Genomic DNA, 17,036 nt, shown 5'->3' with positions numbered 1-17,036 from the left:
TTCAAATATCGCGTATCTTTTTGAAGATTTTAGATTTATCGAAGATTAGATTATTTATCAAAGATCAAAGTTAAAGGAAACACGAAAAGGAGAGGAGAAGAGGAGGAAAGTAAAGGAAAGAAGTGGCCTACAATTTTAATTCAGCATTTTAAATGACAAAAAGGAGCGTGAATTCCATTCCGTTCAATGTAAAAGCCTCCGATACCTTTTATGATCCAGCAGAATCGATCGAATTCACCTGGAACAATGAAATCGTTCGGAAACGAGGAACGGAAGGACACCTGGCGCAAAAATCGAAAACGCTCGTCCGACTCGCGATACTACGCGCTCGCTATAGTCGAATTACCGTCGCGTTCCCGTTCCTCTTCGATGAACCAACGAGAGTAAAAAAAAAAAAAAAGAAACGTTTCTCCCCGATACCGGAAAAAGAGAATTAATATGAAAACCGCAGGGGGTGCCGCAAAACGGCCTGACCATGCTCGTTCGCAATAATCGACTCTGGTACGAGCGTTGCTCCTCTCAATTCCCGCGAATGAATTCAATCGAATTCGGCCGATTGACGTTCCCCGGTTCGACCGGCTTCTACGAATTTCCGCGCCAGCAATTGTGTCGTGCCAAATTTCGAAATGATGATCGTTTATTTCACCGTGACCCGCGGAATGCGAATCTTCCTCGGGGCTAAAGCTTTTTCTGAATTTTTACAGAGGATCAGAGCGTGTTTCTCTATGCAAATTCGTATTTTTATAGGCACGCGTAAAGAATTCAATTTTTTGCTCGAAATGTAGAACCCATCGCGGTCATTTCAAGTTCGACGAACTTGAATTTCGATGAAGACAACGGTAATCTTATTGACTTTTTAAAGGAAACCAAAGTTAGCAATGGAGGAAAAACTGCTACAATTTATCTGCTTTTTTAAATGTCGAATATAGGCATAACGATGAAATAAGTTAATGAACTAATCAGCGAACACGCTGATCGTCCATAATTGGTTTCTAATGATCATAACTCGGTAATTCAGGTTTAATAGCCATGAGTGGTTTATTGCTACTCTGATTCAATTAATTACACCATTAATCGCGTAATAATCGTAGCTAATTTCTTGCTAATTGAGATGTGATTCCGTATTACACCGATACATATCCAACGTGACATCTATCTACAATTTTTCTCTTTTCTTTTTTCTACGCTGTATATATAAAAAAAGCATGGGATTGAAAACTCTTTGTATCTCTTGTTTTTTTTTTTAAGAAATATCAACCTGTGCCTGACACGATACGTTCCACTACTACTTGCACCGCGGCTTCTCCCTTTTTCTTCTCTTATCGATAAACATTTCTCTTCTTCTGTTGTCGTGCGCATCATATTTTCTTGTTACAATTTCTGATACCTATTTCCCTCAGAACATAGTCAAGATACACCGTCATTCAAAGGAGAAAACTTTCTCTTCGTAAAGCAATCGAGAAATATTTCTTCTTCAAAGAAACTCTTCACGACAAAACAAGTACATACGATGTTGTAAGAATTGAGAGGCGGAAAAGATTCGACGTAGCAAGATCAAAATGAAGTCACACGTAACATACAGTGACTCATGAAAGCGTTAAAACATTTAATATCCCACGAGGTTTATCCATATAATCGATAATTGACTGATCGAATACTCTTGCTATCTCTAGAAAATATTATGTGCGTATTAAAAGCCTCTTAATTTCCATAGAATTTTCTGTCAAACTTCATCAGTATAATTATCATAGTCGAATGTTGGTTGATGAACTTTCGAAATGCTTCGTACAATGTACATAATATTTCACATACGTAATTCGTAAAAGTGTTCGAATACGTTGCGATTCTGTGTGCGCGATTCCAGCGGAAATATATATGTATATCCAAAGGCAACGGTACCACCGTGTAACATATTATCATTTAACGAAAACTAGCATGAACTCTCCGCCGTCGGAAACAACCAGCCATCCTCGATGACACGCAAAATTTCGCTCGCAACACGTTGAGAAATGGAGGCTCGAAATGGAACACGGGGGGTAGTTTCTCTCTCCATGATAACGCTTGTTGTGTAACGAATCAGCTTAGGAAACACGCTGGATAATGAATGAATAATTCGCTTTAATTGAGTTCCGACACTGGTTGAATCATACGCAAACCGGTGACCGTTAATTAATTACGAAACACGTCTCTCTTTAAACCGTCGACCTACTAATGGACGCGTTCGAAAAATTAGAAAAATTCAAAATACACCGTTCACCATGTCATCGAAATACAACGGTGCAAAAGCGAATTGATTAGTCAATCGTCTATAATTCGGATAACGTAAAAAAGCGTTTAGTGTTTCGTTCAAGAAATATTCGTTCAATTGGTAACGATCGAACCGCTTCGACGAGCGAACAACATTTCTTGAACGTTATACTTTTAACTTTGCAATTCATCAACCATCGACATCCGACTCAATCTTCTTTTTACTCTTTTTTCTTTAGTTTGTCTTTCTTCTTCGAAAAGAGTACATTTTTAATCCAACCTTGAGAGAAACGAAACACAGTCGACAGAAGCATTTTCCGGTAAAACTTGGAGAAGGTTCCGGTTTAAACAGGTTCCCGTTTCTCTAGCGCGTCGCCCATGAGTCGACGGAACAAATAGAAACGAACGTCGACGTCGTCTTTGCTCAACACTTCTGGTCGAATCGGAATCGTGGAACACCGAAGGCATCCGCAAAATGCGTGACGGTAAACAAGCGAGCAGATTGCGGAGAGAATCGCGTCGATCCTTAATTCGGAACGACATATTGAAACATGGAGAAGAGGATAAGACGGGTTTTACATTAAAGTCGAATCGTACACTGGCTCGATTTAATAGAAGGGAAAAAAGAGGAAACTCGCTTCGCTTCGTTATGTTGATAATTAGCGAGGGAGTTGCTAGAGCTTTAATTGGACTCGTTCCCAGTTCTGTTTTTTCCTACGATTGCCCAAAGAGATGAACTTACCGTAGTTAGTACTTGGAAGAGATCTGTGGATACCGTGGAGGAGTTGCGATAGTACGAATAAAGAAGGAATAAAGAAAAATTAATATATTTGTTATTGGTAATTGCATATGAAATTAATTGGATTAAACGGTATGCAATTGTTCGTAGAAATTAAAAAGTAATTATAGAAAGAACGAATAGAAAGAACGAGACAGATTGTCGTAGGAAATTTATGTTTTCTAGAGATATACAGTCTCTGTAGTATAAATATCAGTAAGAAGGAATACGGTATGGAAGTCTCATTAGCGTAATGAGCATTACCTTTGCTCGCTAGAAAATTAGCTGGCATTTGAATTATGGTGTTTCGAATTTCTAAATTGTTTCTTACTTATGTAGCCTGTCCTCGTTTTCGCTCTTGGGACGTGTCAGGCGAACAACGAAAACGTTATCATCACTTTTATCGATTAATCTTCTGCATGGAAAAAATTCGAATTTCCGCTTTTAAAAATGAAAAAGCATCATTCATCGATCAATCCTCTCCACGGAAAATTCGAATTTCACCCTTCAGAAAGTATAAACACATCGTTCATTGATTACCACTTGCCACAAAAAAGTTCAAATTTCCTTCTACAGCAGCTAGAAAATTCCCTATCGATGAAATCTCTTTTCCAGAAAATTTGAATTGGCACCTTCTGAAATTGGAAAACGCTATTCGTGTCGGTCAACCCTCTCCGTGAAAAAATTCGAATACCCGTTCTCCAAAATTGAAAATTCCTCCTATAAAAGAAGAAAAAGAAACACCCTTGCTCCCAGTTCTCTTATAAAATCTTCTCAGTTGCACGAATGCGGTAGATCGACGATAATGTACTCTCTAATAAGCTTTAGCCGCGATAGAAAATCTACACACCTGATTCTCCCCCTCCAAAGTATATACGAAGGGGCTGTAAGCTTGTCTACAAATTTATACGCGTCTCTTACGCCTGTTATCGGCCTAGCGGCCAGATCGGATTGCGTGCTTCTGCACGTATTACGCGACCGAATGGCGACAAATCAAGATCAGACGTGGAAAGAGGGTTGCTCGTGGTACTTGGAAACCAGTCATCCTACGAAATCGAACGTCGAGCAAGCGATCGGTATGTAACAAACAAAACGTAAGAAGGACGAGACTCGAGCGCACGGAAGCTTCTTAGGCGTCGCAAACCATCGTCGTGAACGAGTGCAGCGATTTACCATTTTGAAAATATACGCCGCTGGAGGGTAGTTTTAGAAATGTGTATGCGAAACCAGGGAACGTTACAGGAATTCATACAGGCCATGATAGATGGACTCGACTGGCATAGGAAACGCGAAGCTTTCTCGCGTTGAGTTTTTGCAAATTCCGCGGAATTCTCGCTCTTGGAGAGGGGTGGGGAAGCTGTTTACTCTCTCGAGGGTTGTTCTACCGTGGAACGTTTAAAAAATTGTCACGTAGACTTATTCTCTCTTTTTCTATTTTCCTTTCTTTTTCTTGTAGAAATGTTCGCTTTGATTTGCATCGAATTGTTTGCGAACGACGTTTCCGAAAAATCGTCACGTACGTCTGTCTCTCGTCTTCTACGTACTCCGTTAGAATGAATTTTCGCGAAACGATCGTATCGCGAACAGAGAGGAACGAAATGTAGAAGGAAAATTGGTTTGTGCTATTCGTGACTTCCGATACGCAACGTCGCGTTTTATAGCGACATTTAAGCTGTTAAAATTTGAATTCCATCGATAAATTTATCGAGGCGTTAGAAATTTTGGTGAGATCTATCGAATTGTTCTTTCGTTTCGAAAGAAACCCTTGCGGTATTTCGATAAAACATTCGAGAGAAATTAACTTTCTTGATCTAGAGGCAATATTTTTTCCGTAATCAAAGGACAATCCGCTTAGTTGTGATTTTTTTCGTTTCGTCCTAGTAAGAAATTATTCAAAGAGGACAGAGACGTGCTTGTTGGTAGAAGAGAGGTAGAGGGATGTTTACGAATCGATCGGTGATAGGAAGGAGAATCGGTTCCTTTTCGACTCACGCGACTGGCATTCGTTTCTTAAAACGAGCCGTGATATACACGTGTCTATCGATAAGCAACCTAGTTCGTTCGCACGACTGTACCAGAAAAAGAACCTCTGATATCAGAACTTTGTTGGAGATCGTGACACCCCGGACACCTCGTTTGCTCAGTTCGAGTAAACTAGCTCTCTTTTCAGTTGACGAAGCTTCGGCAAATTGTTCCACTTAGAAGAAGCAAGAAAATTTTACCAAAATTCTTTCATCGATCCTTTTCTTCCGAAATCTTTGCTTGTATACCTTGTGTCGAGTTATTACCAAGTAGTGGAATAATTCATAGATACAACATATTGGGAAACTCGCGTTAAATCAGGAAGAAAGGAACGTGCCTTTTATTGTAAGACAACAAAAAAATACAATTGAAACGTAACCTAATTGCGATACGAGTTCCATTAATAGATAACAGTTTCCAACAATATCGAATTCTTTAATAAAATGTCTGTCATAGACAAGGAAACGTTCTCCCATAAATTTTTCCTCAACAATTCTAAAATTTCAAAGCAAACCAGAAGAAGCGAAATGGGGTGGCAATTCCTTCACTCCGATCGGTATAAAATCGTGCACGACTGGTGTAACAAACTAATTGACTTCTTCGTTAGTCTCCAGTTTGCCTTCTTCCTCTTCTGCTCGCGGCCACGACTCTACTAGTCGAGGTGAACAATTTGCGAGCGATGAATAAAGAAACGAGTAAAATCCGCGATCGCTTCTTCCTCTATTACAATGAAAATCTCGTCCTTGCCCTGAGGAGGGCTCGTAACGAGCTCCGATTCCGGACTAGTAACGCGGTAAAGGAAACACCCCGGTACCATCGTCGACGATACTACTCCTTCTCTTCCACCTTTCGTTGTACAATACCTCGATCGAGTCTCGTTATCGGCCTATTTCTCGTTCGTTACCTTCCGTTGGTTTGTATGCGGCTTGCGATGGTCCCTCCACCTAATTCTCGTATTTTATATCCGCTTTGTTTCACCTTGTCACAATTTCGAATTAGTTTTTGACGATTTTACAGTGATACTACTTCTGTACTGCTAATCTTCTCTGCTACGAAACTACTTTACTAATTGATGTAATTTTGTACGAAGTTCCTTTCGACAATACACTATATCTTCTGGTATCTATTTATAAAAAATCAAAAATTTGTATCATGGGGATGGATCGCATGTACTTTTTGATCTTTTGTCCCTTCGTGTCACCGTGCTTCGATTAAAATGAGTGCGAAGTGGCTAGAGAGATGGATAGGAAAACGGTACATTGTTGGCGCTGATTACGTTCATTTCTAGAAATGTTTGATTGCTTCGAGTTAACATTTATCGGCGCTTTACTATCACTAACATTATTTACTGCTCTTCGAGCGGTGGGAGGAAGCGAGTGTGAAGTAAACAGCAAATAGAATAAAACGATTGCTGATCAGATAATAGTCCTATATACGATCTCGTAAAAGTTATCGTTGAGCAACCACTAAGTAGTACAGAGCAATCAATGGTCGGACAGTAATCCTACATGAAACCTACATAGAAGTAACTGTGGAGTAACCAGCAAGTAGTTGCATCACAGGACAGACACTAATGCTACATTCTGTATAAAATCTACGATCAACATAAAGTAACAAGCAAGTAGTACAGGACTATGCTATGAACGATCAAGTAGAACAAGACGACAACTGGTCAGACAACACGGCTGTACACATACCCCGGAAGCTGTTGTAGAGAAACAAGCTAGTAAAATAGGATGATCTCTGGTCAGACTACTGCTATAAACGAACCGAAAGACACGGTATATTATTAAGCGTGTTGATGAAGATGGAAATGGAATTGTTGGAAGATCGTTGAGATTAGATCAGACGTCAGGATATCGGACAGAGAATAATCCTAAATTCCTAGGGAAGCAATGCTAAGGAAAGAAGGACACTGGCGGGGTACGATGGTATTATGTTTGCATACTGCATCGGAAAGGCGCATTCTCCTTGGATGCAGCTTGCACCCGTCTTGAATATTCATGCGAGTCTCGTAACCGATGGAAATGTCAATGCGCGAGACAAGCTTCGTACGAGGAACGTCAGGGAAAGAAAAATAGAAGAACACAACAGAAACGATGTAATTGCATTTTATACATTTATTTATCTTTTTCTCTCAAAATATATTATTCAAAAGAGAGGCATTCTACGGTCGATTCTACAGAATCGCGTAAAAATCACGGCAAGAGGCGACGAAATCTAGACGAATTAGCGGATCTCGCTTCAAGAATCTTTGGCCATTTCGTTTTGTCGATGCGGTTAGTAATTATCAGAGAGGCTTCTAATTTGTACAGTTTTTACCCTTAATCAGCGTCCGGGTTGTACAGAGGCTCGTTAATTAACGAAACCCGGTCGCAAGGTTCGGCTTGAACGTGAGCCTCGACCTGGAAACATCATATCTGGGCAAACCAAGGGGTAGGTGATTAATCAACGCGTCGCTGACTTAATATAGTCATCCGCGGACTATCCTTCGAACGTTCTACCACGGGGAAACGAAGGAACGGGGTAGAATATGCAAATCTGGTCCTCGATGAATCATCGAGCGACCGAGTAGTCTGAGCGATAAAACTCGAGCCTCGAAAGGAGCTCGTCTTTCGTTCGTACAGACCGATAAGGGTGAGAGGGTTGAAAGGGGGATAGGAATGAAGGAATTCCGGACACGTACAACGGGTACGGAGCACGAAGGGTTTACAAAACGGTCGGAAGATGAAAGAATCGCTAAAAGGAGACATCGTTCGACCCGTTGAAAACGAAATAAAACCCGCTTGGAGTCGGTTTTCTCTGCCCACTCTTACGTTCCTCTCTCGTTCTTCTTCGTCCATGTTTTCCGTGAAACCAGCAAGCAGGATCGAATGTCCGAGGCCAACGTGCCTCTGGGAATCCTTGCTCGTTTCCTAGTGCGTCGAACGAGACCGACGTAGAAAGACTTCTTCCGAGGGAGAACAGAGCAAAAGCAGATAGATGACGAACCAACCGTTGAAACAGGAGAGAGTGGAACAATCGGAAAAAGGGGGTGGAAGTCGATGAGGTCTTCGAACTGCGCGAATACCGACCTACCACTTTCCACCCCTCGTTCTTCGTTTCTGCATCCTTCGTGCTCCGATTTCAAAGCGAAGGAGCGACGAAGACGAAAAAGAAAGAAAAGAGGCGCGGATAGAAAGAAGACAGATAAAGGAAGAGAAATCAAAAAGGAAACAATGTATCGTCGACGAAGGCGCATCCTGAATACCCTATGGCTCCCAGCAAATCTTTCGCCTGGTCTACTTTCGCGTTCGTGACTGCGCCATCGTTTGATCCTAGACGACTCGAAAAGACGGTAGAATAGACCTTCCGCTTGTGGACACTCGAGTCTCTGAATCAAGTACACGAACCTAGCAATCAATGCATCTCGCTTGCCGGATGATTATTACTAGGCCACGTCCGCTAACAGATTTTCTCCTTCTCCTTGCCAGATCTCCGATATCGTCGAGCTGGTCATTAACCCTGGTGCTCCAGTTCCGCGGTTTCCGCTAGAGAAACCGCACTGCCTACCGAGTTCTGACCTTTGTTAGGAGAAGTACAGCCCTTCCTGTGTAGGCTATGCCGGAATCTTAGGAGCTCTGCTTGCGGTATGGAGAAGGATGGATGCGAAATGGGGATCCCGAATCACAAGGTATTAAAGTCTTGATGTTTTCAAATTGAGTTGAGGTTTTAAGTATTTCGTGTAACATTTATAGCGTGAATTTGTGACGATATAATTGGCACTATTAACCTTCATTTATAGTACGTATGATTCTAGTATTATTTAGTATTAGTATTTAGTCTTCTATTTTATTTTCAATCGTTCCATGCAATTTTCACTATCTGCCACGAAGAAACGTTTCTACAGAATTTTTCGCTACGAACTAAAATAATTCGAGCCTTAATTCTGTCGCAGGAAAAAATAAAATTTTCCTCTCCAAATTTTCTTTTCCGTTAACGTCCCTGCACCGCCATCTATCTCCGATATATTAGCTCGATTTCTACTTGCCATAAACTATTTTCAATTAATAATCTATGACCAGAGATCGACGATTTATAAGCACCGAGATTGTTGAAAGTTCACGCGCTAAGACGATTAATTCGTTGTCGGCGTTTCGACCGCAGAGCTCTCGTCGCGCGGCTCGTTAAACGATGTAACCGACGAGCGGATAATTCGATCAAGTAATTCAGAATAATTGGCTGAGCAGAGGCGCGAGCCAACTTTGGCCTGTTCGCAACAAATGCAGTAATAAGAAAGCTTGGACCCGGGGCCAACGGTCGGATGCAATTAGCAGCTTCGAATTGACGTCGTTAGATTAAGAAATTTCGTTTACTGTCGTCTCTGCAGACGCTTGTCGAAATGGAGAACAATGAAGAACAATTCGACAGCAGATGTTTTCGACAAAATCGAATGAATTGTTCCATGATCCTTTGTTCACTGTGTTGAATTCTCACAGATTTATGCGGGGAATTTCTATTAAGGATATAAGTTCAAATTTATTTTGTAGAATTTTATTATTTCATAATACTAATTGATTGGATGAATAGGGATTTAGGATGAATTGGAATGAAAAATATTTCACTTTTGAAATATACCGTATATAGATAGATTAGAAAAATCTGCTCTCTTTATGAGCAGCACATAGCGATTTGTATTTCTGTGTTTGAAAATAAATGAATATCATTTCTGGCCAAATAGCGAACACCGAATGGCAAAGTTAATGGTCGTGGGTACGCTATTTATGGCTTTGCATTTGCAACGTGTCCACGTCGTTTATTGCGTTTTTACGGGTAACGCAAACATCGTCTGTAAAATGTCCTGTAGATCTTTTACTTAAATGTTCCACGTCGTCCCGTCAATTGCTATCAAGAAATCCTATTTAACTGGGCATAGTGTCAGAAATCTCAAATCAACCACGCTCCATACGAAAGAAATTTCAAAATATTTCGCATCAAAATCCAATCAATTTCACCGATACAATTCAGCGTGACTTTTATAAAAAGAAACGAAGGAGAAAAGACAGGTATCAGAATCCATCAAAACGAGTGCCTATGAAAGAATGCTTTTATTTTATAACCAGAAAACCGTGACCCGTTCGAAGCAATCCTTTCGAAGGATCCACGAAGAGGTTGCACAATCGGCGAATTAGATTCTCTATTCCACACGGCTCGAGACGGTTCGTTTTCGAGCGTGACGGCGAAGGAGAAAACGAGGAAATTGAATTAGAACAGCGGGGATCTCGGGCGAGACGCGCGCCTCGCGCAGCCACGTTGAATTAAGAATTTACTCGGGAAGTTTCCCCTTAAACAACCGGGCCAGCCTTCCGTTCGCGCTGAGGAACGTTGGATAGCTTCTCCCCGAAAACGAAATAAGAGTATCGCGTGCACAGCTCCGTTTCTACGTTCTACGTTCATCTTCCATTCTTTCTTTCTTCCTTTCTTTCTTTTGTTCGCAAGAACGACAACAAGAAATTGGAAAAACCACGAGGAAGAAAGGAGAGAGTTGTAAATAAAAGAAGAGACAATGGGGACAACGCGCAACCGCAATTACCAGATTAAAGTCAAAGTGCTCTATCTAAAGTCTATGCTTTCTTTTGGAGTGAACGTTGAACGAATCGGAGCATCGGCGGTGTATGCATAGATAAGGCAGAGGAAGGAGCAATTTCTTCATTAAGAGAAGTTCGAGGAAAGCATAAAACACGTCGTTGTTGTGTGCTTCCGTGTTGGAACAGGGGAGCGTGGATTTATTCAATCTCGTCACCTTTCACATTCTAACAACCTGACCTGGGTTAAGGAAGTGACGGAATAAAGACAAAGACTGGCATGATTAGCAGATTGAAATTAACGAAGTGTTGTACATGTATTATCTATATTATAAAATAATCTGTTATATATATTATGACAATTCGTTAATCAGGAAGTTAGCGTTGATCAAATAAATTCACAACCGCGAAAGCTTTCAAACACGATGCCAAAAATATTCAATTATCTTCATAAAGTCATTTGCATAAAAGTGTCACGCAAAAGTGAAACAACACGAGAAGAAAAATGTGGAGAATCTCTGGAAGCTACAAAAAGATATGGTTCATATTGTTCCATATCGATCTCATAAAATCGAACTTTAAACATACTGTAAACGATTCTCGATCCTGGTCGTCATCCTCGAAAGAAGCGTTGAGTCATCCATTCTCCATAAAAATGACACGGAGAGAAATCGCGGTTCGGTCGCGAGAAATATTATTTACATTCCATCGAGTAAGCAAGCGACGGGACTGAATTTCAATATCGAACTTTCACGAGACGAGTGTTTGGAAACTCGTCTGCATGTAGAAAGAGTCTCGAGAATCGGCGTGTGTGTACATTCCGGCGCGTATTCGTCGCGATTTGTCTAGGTACGTATCCAGTCTCGTTCTCGAGACTCGAATCAGTCTACTGGAAAAGCCATGGATCGAATAGGAGCCGATTCAGAAAATTCTGCAAACCAACTGCTGGCTAGAGGATCCCGTTAAAACCAGAGAAATCCGATGAAAATGTACGAAAAATTCGGTCAACATTCGAGATGCCCAAAGATAGGGTGTATTAAAAGCGAATTGGAGGAAATATTCGAGGGATTTTTCCAGACTGCAAAGGGACAATAAAAGAGATTGGACTATAAATGTCTGTTGAATAAAATGTGTTCCTCGAAAGGCAAAATTGCTATGTTAAGAAAAGCTAAAGAATTAGACTAAAAGGCGAAGAATAAAAGCAAAAGTTGATCGAAGAATTTTAAATACCACCGGTTAGATAATATTACCGTTATTGGTATTAATTGTTCCAAGGAGCATAAACTCGAAATCCTAGTAAGATCTTGGAAGAGCGGACAAAAGTCACGGTAACGATGCAATTGCTGGCAGGCTGTAGAGCCACGTTAAACTACCCCCATTTTGGGTAAAGATCGCGAGTAATCCTTGCTCTTTGCTGCATCAGCAGATTCTGCTTACGGAACGATGGGGTCGAACCAAATCTGCAAACGCAACTTCAAGAATCGGCGTTGCTTCTTCCAGACGAGGATCAACTTCGAACCAAGGGTTATTTACCCCCTCTGATCGTGCATAGTTTTTAACTTTCCTCTTTCAACTTGCTTAACTTGAACTTTCCTTACAGGGACCATGGAGAATCATTATCAAATCCATTGCATGTACATTTCATTTAGAATTCGTCACTGACTGGTCTCGTTAAAATCTCGTCGATGCTCGAATGGTTTCGCACCCCCCAAGAAACTTACCCCCCACTATCAGCAGCAGCTGGAACAGGGCACGTCGCACTTTCCCGCACTTCCGTCGAACGTCTTTATCCATTCTGGGGATTCTGGTAGCGCTCGTAGATCCTCGAACGACGATCATCGGCAATGTGGATGTTCTCCGCAACTTCCGTTCTCCGTTATTGCAACGTGGCGAACAGTGTCAAGGGACGCGAGCCGCGCGGGCAAATATCATCGGGTCCACTCGACTCTGACTCCGTGGTTTCTGTTTCCGCGAACAGTTGGCTACGTTACTGTCAGAAATCTGAAGAAATCCGTGCACAAAAATACACCGCGACACTGAGGGGCGCGAGCGCACTCGGACGTTCTCGCCACTCACACGCCACGCGGACGCGACAGTTCCTGACTTGCAACTGACGAGGGATGCTGCACGAAGAGTTTGCGCCAGCCTCGCGCCCGCGCACAGAATCCTTACTCCCCTGCACTCCCGGCACCCTAGGTCACTTAGTCACCCTTCCTCGCTGCCTCTTCTCGCTTTCACTATTCCAGCAACGAAGAGTGAAAAGAGAAGGAAGATAGTTTCTCTTTTCGGTTTCTTCCTTCTTCTTCCGCTGTGCGCTATCCGCCTCTTCGTCGCCCTCGATATCAACACGCTCTCACCCTCCGCACGCTCTCTGTGGCCACCTCTCTTTCTGCGCTCTTCCACAGTTGTTTCTTTCTACCATTGAATTTTCGACGATTCTATCTCGTTTTACCTGTGTTCCGTTACCGTGGACCTGTAGGAGAGAGGGCAGTTCGTCTCTTTTTGGTTCGTTTTCACCCCTTCTTTTCCGCCGTTTCTTAGTTAGTCCTACCTTTCTGTCTTCGTCCCCTTCAGGCTGGCGCGCATCCTTTCGCTGGCTGTATCTCAAACACTAAAGAGATTCTTAGGAAATTGAATTGAATCCCAACCCCCCGAGCTACCCTCCTCCTCTTGTTATTTCTCTTCTTGTCCTACCGCTTCCAGACGCTTGTCCCTCTCGTTGTTCGGGCTCTGTCTGTCGGTTGTTTCAACCCTTCCCCCCTCCACGTTTATTCGTTCTCCTCTTCGACGATCCGTCTTCGTCTCCTTTGCTCGTTCGTCACGTGACTCAAACTCTCTCGTCTTTGGATATCCTTTCTCTTTAACCGACCATCGTCACCTTCGCGCCATGGCTTCCACGGCGACTGATTGTCTCGCCGTTAAGCGGCAATTTATATGTTAACAGGGCCGATTCGGTCGAGAGTCATGCATACGTTTAAGAAAAGGGGTTGGCAATATAGAGGATGGCGAGGAAGGTCGCGTGACGACGTTCCAGGCACGACGATTCGCTCGTTAGTCGAGCCGACGATCGGCCCGTTCCACTGATAGCGATCTACCCCCATGCTTCCTCGCACCCTAAAGGTTATCGGCTACATGGAAATTCGAGCGAACTCCAAGGAGTACAAATAGTTCGACGAAAGGGGCTGAAGGGATTCGAGCGAGGTCTGAGATTTTACGATGGATTTCTTAAATCAAGGACAGACCCCTAGTGTTTTACTGTTCTAATGTCCGAAGATATCGAGAATTATTTATTGCGGACAATAAGAGAATTTTAAACTCTTGATCATGGTGCTAAGTGTTTAATCGATGCTGATCTATTAAGAACAATTCATATAGAATGTTTCTTTCTGTTCATTTATTTTATTGAATTCTCTACTTTTGTTCTTTTTTATTATTATTTTTATGGGATTTGTAAATTTTAAGAGGTTGTTAAATATTCTTTTTCGTCACTTCAATCCTACAACGTAATAAATGTTTGAAGAAATTTTTATGCACAACTTTTATAGGAGTTTCATGTATACAGACATTTCACTTCATTTTCGGATGGGACGCTTCATTCTTTGAAACGAATTTTACGGTTTCGTAGGAGTAAAAGTGTTTCTCATTTAGCTCTTGACTTTATCTTGGTAAAAGAAGACGTTCGTCGGTCGCGACCATCTCAGGCTAAGCATATTACTCGAGGGAAATAAAACTACGATGTGAAGTCGCGAAACGTGACCTTGAATTTCATTCGTGTCAAACGTCATCGATGTAGAAGATTGTGGTACGCACACGAGTACAGGAAGTTAAATTACAGGTGCACAGGGCGTGTTAACCGTGTAGTCAGCGTGGCGAGACACGTTCGTGGATCAAAGCTGAATCGACGCGTGCAGGCCAAATAGACGAGGCATTAGCGCGTCTTCACTGTTGAAATCGCACTTTGACACGCGTCCTTCCATTCACGGGGTTCTGGATTACAACCTGCGACCTACGATCTTATTGAAGACCTCTCAAGAAAGTTTTACGGCTGACATTTGTATCTCGTAATGTATTTCTCTTGGACAATTTTATAGAAAGTAGATTTTTGTATTCTGAAATTTCGACAAATTATTATACGTTTCTCAACGCTATAACATTTCCGAAACTTTTCCCAACATTTCTCTATCTGGTCCTTAAACCAAAAATTAAACTGAAGCTGTGAACAATCTTTCTTGATACTTTCCAAAAAATCGATCTCAACCATGTGATTACCGTTCGCATAACGAGACTTTGATCGTTAGCGAAAAAACGCGACACAGAGAATGGTTTTTGATCCAAGTGAGCGGGTGGTGGGTGAATAAAAACCGTGAATCCACGCGGAAGTAGAGGCACACGAATTGGCCCAACGTCAACCGCGAAGCAGGTATTTTCACTTGAAAAGCGGGCGGGTCGAGTGAAAATAACGACGGCGAACAGAGTCGTAAAAAGTTGGGGGAGATTAGCCCGTCGTGGAATTAATACTCAAAGCTCGATTCGAGCGGTATTCGCCGATTATAAGCGTAATTCAACCGAACGTTGCACCTCCTCTCTTGCTCTTTCACTCTCCTTCCCTTTCTCTTTCTGCTCCACTGGTTCTCGATTCTAACTACTTCTGGAAACAACCTGCTATCGAACTAATTAACTTGTCGTTGACGTATAAAGAGAAATTTTGGAAACATTTCTTTTTCACGAGAAAGTTGAAAGAAGATTTGTCGAAGAATATGGGATATTATCATTAGATAAATAAAGGATTCGACATGGTATCAAACTTGGAAATGTGACTGTTTCCTTTCAAAGATATACTTTCTAATCTTCATGTTCTCTTTTTTTTATTAAGATATGTATCATTTTGTGTGCTAGACTATATTGGCCGCGTAGAAGTGACACACGTATGAGAATATGAGTGTGTGGAAGTATGTGTGTGCGCGGCGTCTCGAAAAACAGACGAATGTAACGGTTCCGTTGGCAGTGTGGAATGGAAGATAGTGAGACAAAGAAAGTGCTGAGACGCGTGCAAATGTATATCGACGAAAATCCTGGAAATCGTTTATTAAATAAATCTAAAACTATTTTAATATGAATTCTAAGTGTAACCTTAGTGTTCCTTTACTTTTATTTCGGCAATTAAGATCCACAATTCTCAACATTTTTTTTTTTTTTTTTCAAAATGACGCGAGATAACACGTCACACTGAAATCTGCATCCAGAAATCCTCGGTTCTAATCTGATTTATCATCGCAAATTCGAGATTACGAATCGTTGGACGACCAAAAATTGGGGAGAATGTAACACAACATGGCGGGTGATTCGCAGAAGGATTACCACAACCGCGAGGAGCATTAGCGTCGCGTATAGAATGGAGGACGGGCTACGGTGGAAAGGGTTCGGTTGAAACGCAATTTAATGCAATTTCTCGTTTAGTCGGAACTTTTAAAGTTGTTAGCGGCAGGTTGAGTGGCCCTTTCTCGTTTCCGCGATGCACGCATACGCGTTGCTAGTCTCTGCACCCTCCCAAACCTCTCGTGAAGTGTTCTATTGTTCTCAACAGAGTTGGAGGTTAAACTTTTGAGGTTTAGTTGAGAACAGCGTGATTTTCTTTGCTTTATTGCATTCGGTATTTTTGCTAATATAACAAATTCTTCCACAACAATTTTGTTTTAATCATTTTACCCTGATAAAGCACTTGATATTTGTTTTTAATAATATGTAATCTTGTTCGAAAAATCTATTATCTTTTTAATTGGTTTGATAATATTCTCGAAACAATTACATTTTACTTTATTCAATGTACAACGTTCAGAAACATATGCAAGCTTACCTAGATTATTTCGGACTAGCTAAAACTCAAAACTAGAATCGGCAAACTTATAAAAAGAAGGTTATATAAAAGAAAGTTCAGATTGGAATAAGTTTCGCTCTTTGATTAAAAATTTTCATTTTAAAGCAGGTTGTATAAGAGCCTCTCATCAAGTATATTTCATAATATCTGAGTTTATATCTTTCGGCAGAAAAGCTGAAATAATGTCTAAATTCTTGTCAAGCTTCGCTGTCTTTGCAACGATCTTTGTGTTTTTGCGCCAAGTCGAAGATGTCTTAGAAGTGCTTTAAAATTGGATCGAGTTTCTGTAATAGCGTGCAAAAGCTTGAAATTCTTTCGTTGGAAACCGCGTTTGGGGCGGGCACAGGAAACTTCTGGCGATAGCGTGCTTTCCCGTCGACTAAATGAGACTAAACCGTCATTCGAAAAAAAAGAAGTATGATTCACTTTGCCGCAGTCGAGAGGTTAAGAGCGGCGAGTTTAGATTCATTATGAAGTTTCACGACTTAAATGAGACAGTCGCCGCGAAGAAAGCAGCAGGGCTTGGCTTAAAGAAGTTAATTCCGGGTTC

At 41.5% G+C, this 17,036-nt stretch overlaps 1 protein-coding gene across 1 annotated transcript in view; it reads right to left on the bottom strand.

The window, feature by feature from the left end:
• The window catches only part of LOC117205838, a 133,915-nt gene extending 121,179 nt beyond the window's left edge, over positions 1-12,736 (bottom strand). The window contains exon 1 of the mRNA XM_033444596.1: positions 12,333-12,736. Within this exon, the coding sequence (XP_033300487.1) occupies positions 12,333-12,450 (118 nt within the window). The 5' untranslated portion in view covers positions 12,451-12,736. The remainder of the gene's footprint in view (positions 1-12,332) is intronic.
• Positions 12,737-17,036: the final 4,300 nt, after the last annotated feature.

Source organism: Bombus bifarius, unplaced genomic scaffold (genome assembly GCF_011952205.1).
Source record: "Bombus bifarius isolate JDL3187 unplaced genomic scaffold, Bbif_JDL3187 scf7180000007993, whole genome shotgun sequence".
NCBI lineage: Eukaryota > Metazoa > Arthropoda > Insecta > Hymenoptera > Apidae > Bombus > Bombus bifarius.
Note: the sequence above shows the minus strand (reverse complement) of the source record. Positions and strands in the feature narration are given on the sequence as shown.